General features: G+C 40.8%; 2 protein-coding genes across 2 annotated transcripts; both read right to left on the bottom strand.

Annotated features, from left to right (window-relative positions):
• Positions 1-5,282: 5,282 nt before the first annotated feature.
• Positions 5,283-8,755, bottom strand: LOC307248574 (uncharacterized protein). Its single transcript, XM_080024992.1, has 6 exons — positions 8,678-8,755; positions 8,089-8,439; positions 7,879-7,912; positions 7,624-7,707; positions 7,343-7,434; positions 5,283-6,010 (listed from the first exon to the last, which is right to left on the bottom strand). The coding sequence occupies exons 2-6, from the start codon at positions 8,299-8,301 to the stop codon at positions 5,858-5,860; spliced, it is 576 nt and encodes a 191-aa protein (XP_079881118.1). The 5' UTR covers positions 8,302-8,439; positions 8,678-8,755; the 3' UTR covers positions 5,283-5,857.
• Positions 8,756-8,762: 7 nt separating this feature from the next.
• LOC307248424 (uncharacterized protein) lies at positions 8,763-11,617 on the bottom strand (the record flags this gene model as incomplete). The annotated part of the gene is made up of 9 exons (XM_080024822.1): positions 11,591-11,617; positions 11,127-11,226; positions 10,792-10,860; positions 10,613-10,651; positions 9,673-10,050; positions 9,506-9,577; positions 9,150-9,382; positions 8,874-9,052; positions 8,763-8,769 (listed from the first exon to the last, which is right to left on the bottom strand). The coding sequence occupies exons 5-9, from the start codon at positions 10,016-10,018 to the stop codon at positions 8,763-8,765; spliced, it is 837 nt and encodes a 278-aa protein (XP_079880948.1). The 5' UTR covers positions 10,019-10,050; positions 10,613-10,651; positions 10,792-10,860; positions 11,127-11,226; positions 11,591-11,617.
• Between the last annotated feature and the right edge of the window lie 3,575 nt (positions 11,618-15,192).

The following is a 15,192-nucleotide window of genomic DNA, read 5'->3' on the forward strand; positions in this document are numbered from 1 at the left end:
CATTGTGTACTTAATTGTAATAGTTTGGAGATTTGCTAAACTTAATGATATTGAACAGCTGAGGGTGACAATATCCACCTATCCACAGCTAAACATCTATGGGCAGAGAATCATGCACTGAATCAATCATACCAAGGCCCTTATAATATATCAGGTTGCCTTCTGAAACACTCTGCATATCATGTCTCATTAGGTATTCCTTGGAGCAACAAAGGGTTGTGGAAACAGTCAGTGCCAGTGGCTAAGAATTAGTCCCCCCGAGGCACTTGTGATTTACGGCCTGTGGCCCCTAGCACTGGTTATGAAGGTATGAAGGGTTATCAAGCCTAGTAAGAGGAGTCAATTGAGGGATATATCCTGTGCAGTTCTCACAGGAACAAAAGAGGGATTGATGATGCTTTGTTTTTAAATGTCTAAATGGTCTAGCGCCACCTTATCTGTCAGAGATGATCTCTCTGCACAGTCCTGTCAGAGCACTGAGGTCCTCTGACCAATGTATTCTAGATCTAAACTGTCCCAGGTCTAAGCTGAAGAGCAGGGGAGACAGAGCCTTCGCTGTAGCTGGACCCAAGTTGTGGAATTATCTTCCTTTATACATCAGATCTGCCACTTCTTTGGAAAATTTTAAATGTCTGCTGAAGACACATTTTTTTGCACTGGGCTTCGGAACCAGCTGAGCTCAGTATTTTCTTATGTGTTTTTCTTTTGGTTTCTTATTTGTATTAAATGTGGATTATTTTATTATAATTTAACCTGTACAGCACTTTGGGGCAGTACCCGCTGTTTGTAAATGTGCTTTATAAATAAATTTGACCTTGACCTTGCTTACCATTCTTGACTTGATTTTTAAGCACCTTCAAAGCTCTCTTCTGCTTTTAAAGGTCACATATTATGCTAAATGCACTTTTTAAATGTATTCTAACATATCCATGGATCCACGGTGTGCCTAGAGACTGCCAAACTATCAAAACAAATAACAATCTCTCCTTTTCTCACTCTCCCCCTTTCTGAAACCCCCAACCCTCCCCCCCAATATACTCCAGTCAGAATTCTCGCCGACTATTACGTAATAGTCGGCACAGCCACATCCCCACATTTGCTTTATATGTCCATGCTTCCCCCCAGAAACGTCCACCGTGCACTAGTCTATGATAACCCCACCCCCCCATTTCTTATTGGTCCACGGCCCCGAGATCCGATGGAAAATGTACCGAGCGACAGCCATGTTGTTTTCCCCGCTAAGCGACAAGATGCCCTTAGTACAGCCTGAATGTTACATACACCAACACAGAATGCTTTTGCTCATACTCCACTAATTTATCTTAACCACAGCAGTCTATTAATGCCTCGTTTTTAATACACAACGGATAGGAAGCTACCTGTGCTTTTTTTTAAACGGTGAAACTAAAATAATAGTTTTTATTGGTAGTTTTGCCTGACTGGTGTATAGCTATTAGCTTTGGGACAAGCAACCAGCTATGGCTTAGCTCCGGGTAAACACTGTGTTCGCAGTCACGCAGTGTCTCTCTAGTATCGCGAGAGCACGGCAGAGACGGTGGGAGAGCCCCATGGACATATAAAGAAAGCCCGGCAGAGAGGTGGGAGGGGCCAGCCAGATGCAACAAATATAGGTCATCCTGAGACCAGAAGACAATCAGGGTATAGAGGTTTGCTACAATAAATGATCTGAATGGGTTTTTCAGCAAACATCTAAAAAAATAAGTATTAAGGACTACTTAGACCATATAAAATTGACAGCAAAGTGCATAATATGTGAGCTTTAACAAAACCCAGCCCTACATAGTAGTAGCATGCAAATTACTGTTTGGATTGATGGATGAATAATGGAATTTCTGGTGGATAGATTCAAGTGTGTCAGTCCGTTTAACTTTGTGCAGTTATTTTGTATTCTTTCACTGGATTGTCGCGGGGCTGTGTCCTGTTGCCGATTTTATACATATCGTAACGACCGCTGGAGTATTGAGTGCCAAGATCCGAACAAGTTCAGTGTTAAAAGTATATATGTACTTTAGTTAATGTTGTGTAATAACTACACAGTTGTGGCAATTCATAAATAATCAAAAAGGGAAAATAACTGCCATTCTTCTGAAAGCACAACAGGTTTAGGATGTGAGGTCAGCTCATGACAATCTCCTATATCTCCATGGTCAATCATCACCTTCTCTATTGTTACTTGAATGATAATGTATTTAACCTGTGACAAGTACAGGTTGCAACATATAGTCAGATCACTGGTATTACATTGTGTGATCTGTTTTATGTGTTCTGTAAAAGGGCAATATTTCAAAGGCTCTGGATTTATTTTATAGTGTCCTCTTCATCATCTGAATGGAGAGCTTTAGCGTCTCCCCTCCAGGCAAAGATTAAACCTATACCAAAATCCAAGAGGGTGAATAATTATTTAATTCCTCAGGCCACAAAACTATTTAACACTCACGATGACTCATCTACAATCAGCTTTATTCATGTGTATGTGTCACTTGATGTACTCATGTTTCATACAACAGACCATGTGAATGAGTATCCCTATGCTGTATGCTATGTTCTACCTGGCTGCAAGAAAAATGTCCCCTCAGGCTAAATAAGTTACATTTAAAGTTAAAGCTTTGAACAGTCAATTTTGAGATTTGATGTAAACCAAATGTCAAGCTTTATGGCTTATCCATGAAAGAATCACATATAATTGAAACACACACACACACACACACACACACACACACACACACACACACACACACACACACACACACACACACACACACACACATTGAGACATGTCACGTGGAAAAAGGCATGCTTAACAGCAGTTACAGCAGTAAGTTAAACATGCTGTTTTGGAACAACAGTAGACCCACTGAAATCTGATGAGAAACGTTTTTAACAACTTTTAAGGCAAGTAATTCATGTGGCCATATATATCCAGAGTGGTGTATAGCTTATACAAGGAAATGCACATTGACTATGTTAGTGTTTGAATGTGTAAAAGGTGTATAGAAGTGTGAAAGGTTGTTTTTACATTTTTCACAACTGTTCTGATTTAAGTGTGTGCTGTCCCTTTGTTCATGGGGTCTGTTCGGTGTTTTGCATCAGTCTGTACTCAGCCCAGAAATTAATAAAACATGTATAGGGTTGTGTTCCTGTGAGTGTCAAGAGAGAGGGAATGCAGCAGAACATGGTGGCTTGAAATGTAGGTCATCCGCGTGAGAGAGAGAGAGGGAGAGGTACATAAAAAATACTGCAATAGAAAAAACATGAAGATATGTTTATAGAGAATGTTTAGAAACTACAGAATTGTGCTTGTGACAAAATGCTGATCACTTGCTGATGATACATGACTTAATGTGGGCAGACCAGCTGGTGGGGAGACTATAGCCTCTTTTACCAACCCAGTATCCAGAGGAAAACGTCCGCAGAGTACTCTTCCGCAAACCACGATTTACGTAGGTCAGACAACGTTTCGACGTTCTGAATCGACGTTCCATTGTAAAAAGTGGACACTGCGCCCGCACCACGTGACTTTCAAGTTTTCAATTTCAGCACAGAAGAAAGATGGCGGCAGGCCGTCTAAAAAGCTGAATTTTACGGCCGTTTCTGTATCTTAAGGTTTTTTGATAACACTTTTAGCGAGAAATGTGTACTTTATATTCACAATCTTGATTCAGCGAATGCACATTAGCTTTAGTTTAGATGTTACGCGGATAGCTCGGTCCTGCCAGCAAAATGTTCTGAATCGACGTCATACAATGTTGTGAACCGACGTTTCACCGTAATGCCCACGCGTTGCCATGGTGACACAAATGTGTCATATATTAGCCTACGTAGGCTATCTGATACACACATAAAAGACGACTTTTTCATGCTTCCCAACCCATTTTTATTACCACAGCAGCATGGGGACGTAGCCTAGATAATAAATTGTGATTTGGGTGTTAAATCTATCTAGGCTACTTTTTAAATACTCATTTTACGACCTTTTCAAACCCGGAAGTACACAACGATATAGGCTTACTGACGCTTGGATGAGTTACTGTTTTGTTGTTGTTTTTAGACATTTGTATAGGCCTATGTAAAATATGTGCTTCTAATTATTTTTTACATTATATAATTATATGCTATCTCCTTAATGTGCCTTGATGAAAAACGAGTGGTTGTGATCGAGTTGTGTGACATTTTAATGACCAGATTACTTTTACTTTTGACTTTATTATTGGTGCCTAACTTCTGCATTCTTGGGACTTTGTAAACCAATGTCTTGCAAAAAATAAAAACGCTCAGATGAAGCTTAATCACCTTAAGAGTTCGCTAAAGTATTTCACTTATTTAACTGTGAAAGCCGACGGCACGCGTTGCCATAACGACGCTGGCGCATGACGTCACCACAAGTAAGGTTTGACAGGTACACAGCTGACACGAGACACTGGATTTCAACAAGACACTATTTTGACACTGTTCTTAATTTTTATTCTTGTTCTTGCAAAGGAAATAGTCAAACCCGAAGCCTCCCAAGTTACAATCATTCACAAACTTACCCATATATATATCATAGCCTGGCGCCAGACTAAACAGCGCCTCCACGAGTGCCGCCGAGGTAATGACACCCAAGGTGTGAGGTGGACCTCAATGAGATTTGTTTTGACAATGAAATGTACATTTTTATTCACAAGTGACCATAAAATAAACAACAAGATGAATCGCTCATTTAATAAGATGCAATGTGTAGTAGACTAGATTTAACGCAGGATCCGTGGGGATGAGGAATGGATCAGGTTTATGCTTTCTGTTACTCTATTTCTTAACATATTGGTATATCAACTGTATGTTATGATATTGACTGACGCTAAAGGATGTAGGCCTACACTTGCAAACCTTCTGGAAAATAAGGTCGAGGTGGAATACACGTCAATCTTCAGCAATACATTGGGTTTACGAGTAAAGATATCAAGAATGCTAGGATGAAAAAAATGGTAGGAGGAAAAAAGATTCAATTGATTATTTGTACAATGATTTATTGAAACAACAATATTTATGCGAGTCTGTGAGAAATACTTTGTTGTTCCCAACAGGGTTAAGGGGACACTGTAACGTTTTAAGTAATTTATCAGCTAAAATCAATATCCTCATTCATAAATATGTCCTCATTGGTGTAAAATCACCTCTGCCAATAATCTGAATTATCCTCCTGAGCGGAGAATTACAAATATTAATATTACATTTTGTACATTGAGAGGGTAAGTCTTATGGAGGAATCCATGTTGGAAGCGTCAAATCAAATCAGTTTTATTTGTATAGCCCAAAAACACAAACACATTTGTCTCAGTGGGCTTTACATTTCATACAATATGATATATGATACAATATGATACCCTGCCCTTACACCCTTAGCTCGGCTGAGAAAAAACTCCCAGTAAAAACCCTTTAACGGGAATAAAAAAAAAATTGAAGAAATCTCAGGGAGAGTCGACAGAGTAAGGGATCCCTCTCCCAGGACGGACATGCTGCAATAGATAAGTAGAGAAAATCACGAAGGAATTTGATCATTGACCAGGTGATTACATGGTAATACTAAGTAAAGTGCGAATAGTGTGGATGCAGGAAGACTTCAGATGCTGCCAGAGGATCCACACCGTCTCGTCTCCAACAGGGAAAACTAAGGTTTCCATCGTCGGGATTACATCCCACGTCTCCAGGTGGCGTCCTTAACCACTGCAACATCTTTCGCGTTGATGGTCCATTCTCAGATGTTACCGGGGGGGGACCAGATCCACACCGTCTCGTCACCACCAGGGAAAACTGGAAGAGGAGAGACAGGTAACCAGTGAGCAAAGCAAAAATGAATTTAAAGATTGAACAAGCAAGCGAGTAGAAAGAGTACTATCCTGATGGACGGTGAATCAAGGCTGATGTGAGGCAATAGCAGGCGGGGAGCATCCGTTCCTAGGACAGCTGATTCCGCACAGAACTCAGAGTCAGTCGAGTAGTATGGAGAGTGCTTGGTAGACAGAGGGAGACAACCCCCGGGGCAACGCTCAGCCAATCATGGAAGATAGACAGAGGAGAACAAATGTCAGAGAAATGGTATCAGTTATGCAATTAGCGTCGGCAGGACAATTTTTCAGTGGGAGGACAACCGGTACTCAGGCCCAGACAAACCGAGACCGAGGCAGCTCCTCAGGCTGTTAATAATAACGCTATAACAATGGTGAACAATTCATATTTGTCTGACCTAGTTGCGCGATATGCCCCATCACGGGCACTACGGTCTACGACTGCAGAGCTCCTGTCTGTCCCCGGAGTTAAGAAAGCTGCCGGCAGCAGGGCTTTCTCGTATCGAGCTCCTTCGTTATGGAACACACTCCCAATAGAGATCGGGCAATCTGAGTCTATCGAGGTGTTCAAGTCTAAACTTAAGACTTATCTCTTTGAATTAACCTTTGGTTAGCGCTCGTCCACCTCTCTGCTGGCGCGGGGTCGGTGGCGGGTCACCCTGTCTGGGGTCGGTTCTCTGGCCTCTGCTGGGGGGGAGTTTGCTCTGGGGTAGGTACCGGTCTTGGGCTGTTCCGGTGGGCTGCCCTGGCCGCTCGAGCTGGGGCAAATTGGCGTCTGACCGTGGGCACCGCTGCTGGGGGGTGGGACCTTGCCTTGCCTCCGGACAGGCGGTCGCGGCGGCCTCCGGGGCTTGGCCCCCAGCTGCCCCCCAGCACCCCGCCCCCAGAGAGCACGCCCCAGTGCGGCACTAGTCCCGAGGAGGACCGGGACCGTAGATAGAGAATAGAGTATAGAATAGGGAAATAGCCAAATGCACCGCTGCCACGAGGAGCAACCACAGCCGAAACCCCCGGAGGGGCGGCCCGTACAGCCCACACGGGCCCGCCGGACGGGCCCGCCGGACCGGCCATGAGATTAATATTATTTCCGCAAACGCGTTAGTGATTATTTAGTTTAAAAAAGTTAATTCAATATTCCGAGCGGGGGACTTCCTTTAGTTATTTGACCATCTTTATTTGCTGATCTCGTCCCCCAATAACTTTAACTGCTACCCCTGTATTTGACAGTAAAGTGTTAAGGTTGCGCGGCTGTCAGCCTGGTTCTCCATCCGAGGCTTCAAGGAAAAAGTGTCAGAAATAAGTGCCTGCACAGGCGGGCACAGGCGGACACAGGTCACGACTAATGCCGCTCCTCCTGCGTCGTGCATGCAAGAATTAACTCTTTTTTTTTTGGCCATCATAATAGAGCTTCATGCACTTTAGGGGTAAGCTGCTTTCCAAAGAATGGTACTGTAACGGAATGTTAGTGAATGCAAAATGCCAAAGAGAAAAGATACCTTGACATATCGTTGAGAGAGGTATTTGTGTAGGTCTTTCTTCTTTCTTTCATTCCAGCCTCGTGCTTGAATGGTTATCATATCAGTCCGTGCTATCAGTGCAGGGGAGAAAAGGTTACTAATACAACTGTTGTAGTAGATGATTTTCAACTTCAATATTTTGACTTTCGTTCATTCTTCAAAATTGTAAAGCTTGATTTGAGCAAGATTATGTAAAGATGATGGTAGAAATGGCATACAAATCATGTACTACATGTTGAAGGAAACATTAATTTACTTACTGGATTTGGTCATGTACTTTGTCGTCAGTGCAACACGTGACAAAAAAGAATTCACCTGCTCAACCTCCTCGCCAACTGTCATACCTGCCATTGGAAGACATGATAAAAAAAAACACTGAGATGTAACAGCATGTGTGATTTAAATTTTCACAGTAAAACCTCTTTGATGCCTTTTCAAATGTTTAAATGTTTTACGGGTAGGGTTTGCTTAATCTTTAGTTATAGTCAATCTCAGCTGCATGCTGGACAACTAACCTGCTCCTTCCTGATTGCGTCCACCCCACTGCACCTGTGGTGGAATAAGATCATAATTTGAATTTTCCACATCACCTCCAAAATTGCTTTGTTAATATACTTTTTAAGTGATCGTTTACATATTGCGATTGATTAGATTAACTTTCCCCAACAACATTCATAACACAAGCAATATACAGTGTAGGAGGTAATCTAGAATAGATACATTACCTCACATTTACCAGAGTGACCCTTGGCGTGCATCACGGACAGGAATGGCCTATTTTGCAAGAGTGGAACAAGTTCTGGAAAGGACTCGCACACTTTCTGGAGGTATGGATAGTATTTGCACATGATGTCTGTGCAAATGAACTGTATTTTATAGGCCATGGCAAGCTCCTTCTGTAGGAAAAGAGGATATGCAAATATCTCTCCCCTAAACATGTTCAAGGCTTTAAAAAGAATGCCATGACGACAGACAGCCACCTCCACACCCTCTTCATCCACTTTGGACCCAGACTTGTTGGCAGTCTCTCGTGCAGCTGTCCATTGTGACTTCCCACAGACACCTTTCCCAGATACCTTTGAAAACATGTAACATAAACGGTTTGAAAATAAAGCTTAACATCTAATTTACCGAACTCAAATAAGAAATATACAGCATGTTTTTGCTTCTCTGAAAATGGTACTTTTCAGCTTTGTGTTTTAACAAGCACATATTTAACCTGGAAGCGTAATTTTCTACAATGTATGATCAAATATAATTTAAGTGCAACTGTGTTAGCCACATTTTTGTGATTATAATAAACATACAACTCACAGGTTGGACTCGATTCCGGATAAGCTGCACAAAGTCTGCCACATCCTTGTCCTTTGCAAAAAATGCACCGTCGAAGAATGCATTTTCACCCACTTTAAACATTTGCAAAGGAGACATTCAGATTCCATGCCTAAGGAATTTCCAAATACAATGATACATTATACTTAAATTAATGTAATTTAATAAGCAGCAGTACCCTTTGGTCCTGCTGAATCGATACATCTTCCGGTTTCCGTCAAGCGAGATTGCTGCAACATCCTCAGCGCAGGCTGGGCATGAGAAAGGTTTTTTGTGGAGTAGTTTGTCTTTATCATCGCGACAGTATGTCCACTCCAAGAAGCTACGCTGTAGACTGTCACCATAAATACTCCCTGCCTATTATTAAAAAGGAGATAACATTCAATTATGTGAACAATTAATAGCACAGCCAGTGTAGGTGACTACATTCTCTGAAGAAAATGCTATGACTTACGCGCCCAAAGGTGCTAGAACGTTGCTCAAGCATTTTAACAAATGCTTGTTGGGATAAACCTGGTGCAGTGACTTTCAGCTCTTCGAATGTCTTAAAGACATCAATAGCGTACAATGTCTGAAAAACCACATTACCAGGCCAGTAACCACTGGCCTGTAGGTCTTTCAGTCCAGGAGTCCATGACGTTAAGCAGGACCTGCAGGTACTTGTAGGCAAGGACAGATCATATCGTCCTGTGGAAACAAGGGAATATAATATGTCCTAAATTTTTACACCAATTCAATTCGGTTCTCTCAATATACTGTGTGTAGTCGTTGCAGAATCATAGCCCAATGCTTCAATGATGGTATGCTTACCAGTAGAAACAGTGATGTCTGCAGCATCACAACTGCATATGTTGCTGGGCCGAGCAACTGGTAACAGACGTGCTATAATGAAATACAAAGCAAAGAAATAAGGAGTACATCTCCAAAACAATATTTTATAATCTAAAATAATTTTAAAACTTTTCATACATACATACCTTGTTCAGATATTGTATGTGTCCCATCATCATTTAGCAATGCATAGCATGTAGGTGGAATCGCTGTATAAAAACCCTCAACCAGAGAGTCCCTATTGTGTAAAACCCAGCTCTGATGATGGAACACGTCACAGTCGTGCTTTGGCAGGCAGTCGCGACATCTTATTACAGCCTGTTCTATGTTGCAGTGGTCACAAAGCTCAAGCAAAGGTTTCTCTGCTGAGAGCATCAGATCCAATAGATGCGGCCTTGCAGTCTCCCATTTCTCAACGGACAGTGTCTGCCGCATCTGCCAGGTCCTAGGAACCGTCAAAGCTTCTAGTGAACAATCCAATGGATCTTCCATCAAGCTTTCCTTCAGCAACTGCAGCTTTAAGTCTAGGAGCAGAGCATGAAATTACTATCTTCAAAAGGTAAACTCACTCTTGATTTTGGGCTGCTTGTAGGGCTGCAGCTAACGATTATTTTGATAATTGATTAATCTGTTGATTATTTTCTCGATTATAATCGATTAGTGTTTTGGCCCGTAAAATGTCAGAAAATGGTGAAACATGTTGATCAATTTTCCAAAGCCCATGTTGACTTCCTCAAATGTATTTTTATGTCCAAAACACAAAGATATTTCAGTTTACTGTCATAATAGGATTGAAGAAACCAGAAAATATTCACATTTGAGACGCTGAAATCAGAGAATTTGGACATTTTTTATTAAATTACTTGAAACGATTAATCGATTATCAAAATAGTTGGCGATTATTTTAATAATCGATTCGTCGATTAATCTTTGCAGCTCTAGCTGCTTGTAGACAATAATGTCTGAATGCCGACATGTAAATGATAAACAAACCAATTTGAAATAAGAAAGCCAAACTAATGATATCAAATGGAAATTTCCAATAAACTATGATATCAAGACATGTTCATAGAGCTTAAAACCTACCAATTGTCTGCTGCGCCTCTTCCACTTCTAATGCAGTAGCTTAAATATGACAAAAAGACAAGGACAGAACAAAAACAAATTACTAACATAAATTATAAGTTGCATGGTTGTTCAATTCTATTTATATACTGCCATTTTTAATACAACATTCACCAGATGATGTAAATAACTTTGTTTACTTTCTGTTGAAGTGGTGGCATCATCTTGATGGGTATCCTTTGGCTTTAAGTGAGAGGATGGCCGGGATCCTGTCATAAAATAAATCTTATGATCAGGCAATGATTAAATTGGTATCTCTACCTTTCAATGGCCATTAAAAACAGCCAAAGCCTCTTTTACATGAATCTAGTTACCATTTCAACTTTAATGTGGTGTGATATTGTAATGTAAGGAACTACAGTAACACTTAGAAAAGGAATTTAAATATCATTAGCCATCAATTTGAGAGAACTGGAGACTTTATGAACCTCAGACGGATGCACAGACTCATTGAATCAGGAGAAGTCACACTAACCTCCATAAGATGTCTGTTTCTCAGCCAATAAGCGCACATCCTTCTCAGTGTGTTTTATTTTATTTTTTGACTTTTTCCCCTGCTCACCTGATTCTTTCCTCTAAAATGAAAACATAATTGAAACATTTAGTAGTGTTAGGTTACAGTTGCTATCTGAGGAGACATTACAGTGCTAAACAAAATTGCATATATGAGAAATATTTAGAAAATAGTATTGTGGCACTGTACTTTAAAAACGTGTCTTGCTAGTTTCACAAGAGTTACTAATTTATTCAAATGACATGTCTAAGCAACTGCAGTGAAAGATTAAATGCTGACAACATCGGTCTATAATATAAAGTAACTAGCGTGTGTTTTAATTAAAATTAGGTGGGTTGTCGGAAAGTCTAATATCAATACTACATATAACATTACATAAATAAAAACATACAGGTACATTTGAAAGAACATTCGCCCTACTTTACCTTGTGGTTACTGTCACTACACGATCTCTGAGGAGCCTGCACGATGATGAGGACCGCATGCGCAGAACGGCCGCCATCTTGGAAAGCCCGCAGTCGCCTAGGCAACGCACGTCAGCGTCCTCACCCCCGCCCCCTCATAAAGTTCTCCGTGAGCACAAGCACGCACACACACACAAAGTCCGTGGCTTAGCCGCCCCGTAACTGAATTTAATTCCAACACGTAATCAGTAGCATGATTAACTGTTCTATCTTCATAACAAACTAAATGTCATGCAAATTGGTTCAGAATTGAGCGAGTTACAGTCTGTTTTTAGTGCAGTCTGTGGCTCTCCAAAACACTTTGAGCTAAGCGGGCTGTCAATGATGGCGGCCATTTTGCGCACGCGCACCTCATATCGTGCAGGCTCCTCAGATCGTGTATGACAGTTACAACTGACTGACGCAGACGCATTGTCATATAAACACAATACGACACGCCCCTTCTCAGTCGCGGGAAACGGGGCAGCCATGTTGTTTAGGTTGTAGGCCTAGTTTTAAAAATTAAAAGTAGAAAATTAAAAAGTGATAGTAGCCTACTGTGAGGTGTTTCGTGTGATGCTTTACACATTCATGTAATCAGATTTGATAGATTATCAAGAGTATGAGAAATATTCTGTTCAAAATCAAGCGGTTTAAGTGAAGAAAAATGTAAAATGGCATGCCACATTTCAAACAGTCTGTTCAATGTGCTTCAAACACAACAAATACAATTGACATAAATGGATATTTGAGTGTAGGCCTAGGGCCTATAAAAAATAGTGATTCATGAAAACATTGCCTAATTAATTCCCTGCCACCACCAACATAAAATAATGTAGGATTATTTCAACATGCCACATTTGAAAGGAGTTACAGAATTTGTGAGTCAAGCAGAAAGTCACAGGTCATAATGACCTTACAGATTGCAACAACAGCAGGTGTTGCAAACACAGTAGAAAACAGGAACAATATTACAACATCTCTGCAACAAATAGAACTACTATAATCTATTAGAAGCAGCCAGTTGCTAATATGGTCAGGTATTGGAGAGACTCGTACACGCATACACACACATGCACACTCTCACACACACATGCACACACAGACACAGACACACACACAGGCGTGCACCCACACACACACAGACACAGGATGATCTGCATAAAAGGCCAATGGCTTTTCACTGAAAGGAAGCGCTCTACAGGCAGTCCTGCTGCCTGTTTTCCAGAGGCCCGACTCGGTATGGCTTTTGGGTTCGGCTCCACTTCACCGAGGTTAAGGCTAGACTAGAATTATGGTTAAAGATCTGAGAGGTAGCCTATCTTTTGTAATAGGTTAAACATCTGTATTGGTATTAGGAGCTGTGTCTGCTCACTTGTAACTTGAGACTGATGGCAAACTTCAATAAAGAAACCTGATGAGACCAGAACCACTATCTTCCCGAGTCTCTCTCTGCACGTGTCTCCTTTAGTTATAGCCTAGAGATGATGATGGAATCAAAAAGGCCCTCTCGGCCACTACCTGATTCCACTTCAATAACACCCCCTCCATAATTGCGGAAAGATTTAGGCCTATTCAAATCTACTCTAACTGCTCCTGGATGATGGTTTCACTCTTCTTTGTTCTGGTTCGTTTGTTTTTGTGGAAATAGCGACCAAAATAAGTCACTTTTACGTATTGCAATCCCTCTGACCATCCAGGTCATTATTACCATGTGCTTGTGGTTCGGTCGGACACAAAAGCCCTTGCATTTCATTAGAAAAATGAGCTTCCAAGTACGCTGAAATAACAACTTTGTTTTTCAAGTATTCAAACATGATGACTTTGTTTTCAAACAGACCAAGAGAACCAACAGAAAAAACAGTTTGAACTTGAAAGGCCTCAGACTTGCCTGTATGTCACCACCATACAATCAGAATAGAACTAAACAAGTGTTGAAAGATTGTCAACTTAATGAATAGCATACAGTAGGTCAGTTTGAAGATGTGACCAAAATGGGCAACATTCAGGGCATTATGGCCGGAAGCTTGCCTCAAAAGAAAGATATTGCATGCCGAAACTGCTTTGGTTGTATACATGATTTTTCGTTCTTTTCTTCCAATTAATATTAATAATACCATTACACCTATTGCCTGTTTTATGTCTCTACCTCTTAAACAAAGTTCAGAAACATTTCTAGACACTGAGGTCAACTAGCCTATACAAAACAGATCTCATCTCCCAACCGTCTCCCTGGACATTAAGTTATTGTTAACTCGGCTCAGATGCTAAACACTGATATGCTTGGAGCCTGTAAGCCTGGTAGACTAACAGAGATTGCAGAGAATGTGTGCTGAGGACAGGCAGTGTGACAAGATTGACTGATTTGTGTTAACATGTCCCCAAACAAGAGAACAGAGGATAAGGCCTCACTGAAAGTATTGTAACTATGAAATGTGCCAAATCATAGGTGTATCGTATAGCCTATTATTTTATATCCACTTAAAACCTAAATTATGCTGTTCATCATAACTAACTAGTTTGAAACAAACATTTTGATAAATGGAAATTATTATGGAATAAACCTTTTATTTTGAAGGGGTGTTTTCCATTTCTTTGCGCGCGCCTAAATCCATGGACATATAAAGAAATCGCGCGAAGCCCATTGGCAGTTGACCATCGACTGGAAAGCCGCAAGGAGAAAGTGAGTATGATAAATATGCCTATTGAATAATGTATTAAGAAATATTTAATTTTAGTCGTGCATGATTGATTTAACATGGAGGATACCATTCCTACATATTCATTAGGCTACTGCTCTGGTTGTAGGCTTTACACAGTAGCCTATACCAATTAATTAATTAATTAATCAGGTATCTCGCGCTGGCTCTCTGTAGCTTATATTAATAATAATGTGTTACTGTTTTTTAGATATGCCCGGTAGCGTCCACAAAGACTGTGTTGGCTGTCACGCCAAAATTGGGGTGGCACGGAAGAAGTGCCCGACCTGTTCGTGCCTTCAACCACATAAACAGCGGCTGACTGAACTCGACAAAAGTTCCAGGCGGAAAAGGAGGCCTGGAAGGAAAAAAAAAAGAAGTGGAACAACGGGAGCAAACAACATGATCAGGCCCACAAGATGGTAAGTAGAATGCAATGATAATAAATTGTAATGATATTCTCTGTCTTTCATAAATGTATAGGCCTAATGAATCCGTGTATAATCCGTGTAGCTTCCGTTCAATCCATATCCGTTTGGAAATCAAAACACGATAAACGAAAAGTTAACTGTTTTTTTAAATAGGCTACTCATCCTCTCATCTACATTATTTATACTAAAAACACGTTTTTCTCTATTTTTAATCTCAATTAATGACCAGGTTATCAAATGTGAGAATAATGTCCTAAATGTTGATTTTGAAAAATACATGTTTCAATTTAGTGGTCGAGGCTCCGGTGTCGTGCGAAAGTGTGTGTGTGTGTGTGTGTGTGTGTGTGTGTGTGTGTGTGTGTGTGTGTGTGTGTGTGTGTGTGTGTGTGTGTGTGTGTGTGTGTGTGTGTGTGTGTGTGTGTGTGAGTGTGTGTGTGTGTGTGTGTGTGTGTGT

Source organism: Ammodytes marinus (genome assembly GCF_949987685.1).
Source record: "Ammodytes marinus genome assembly, chromosome: 3".
In the NCBI taxonomy this organism is placed as follows: domain Eukaryota; kingdom Metazoa; phylum Chordata; class Actinopteri; order Uranoscopiformes; family Ammodytidae; genus Ammodytes; species Ammodytes marinus.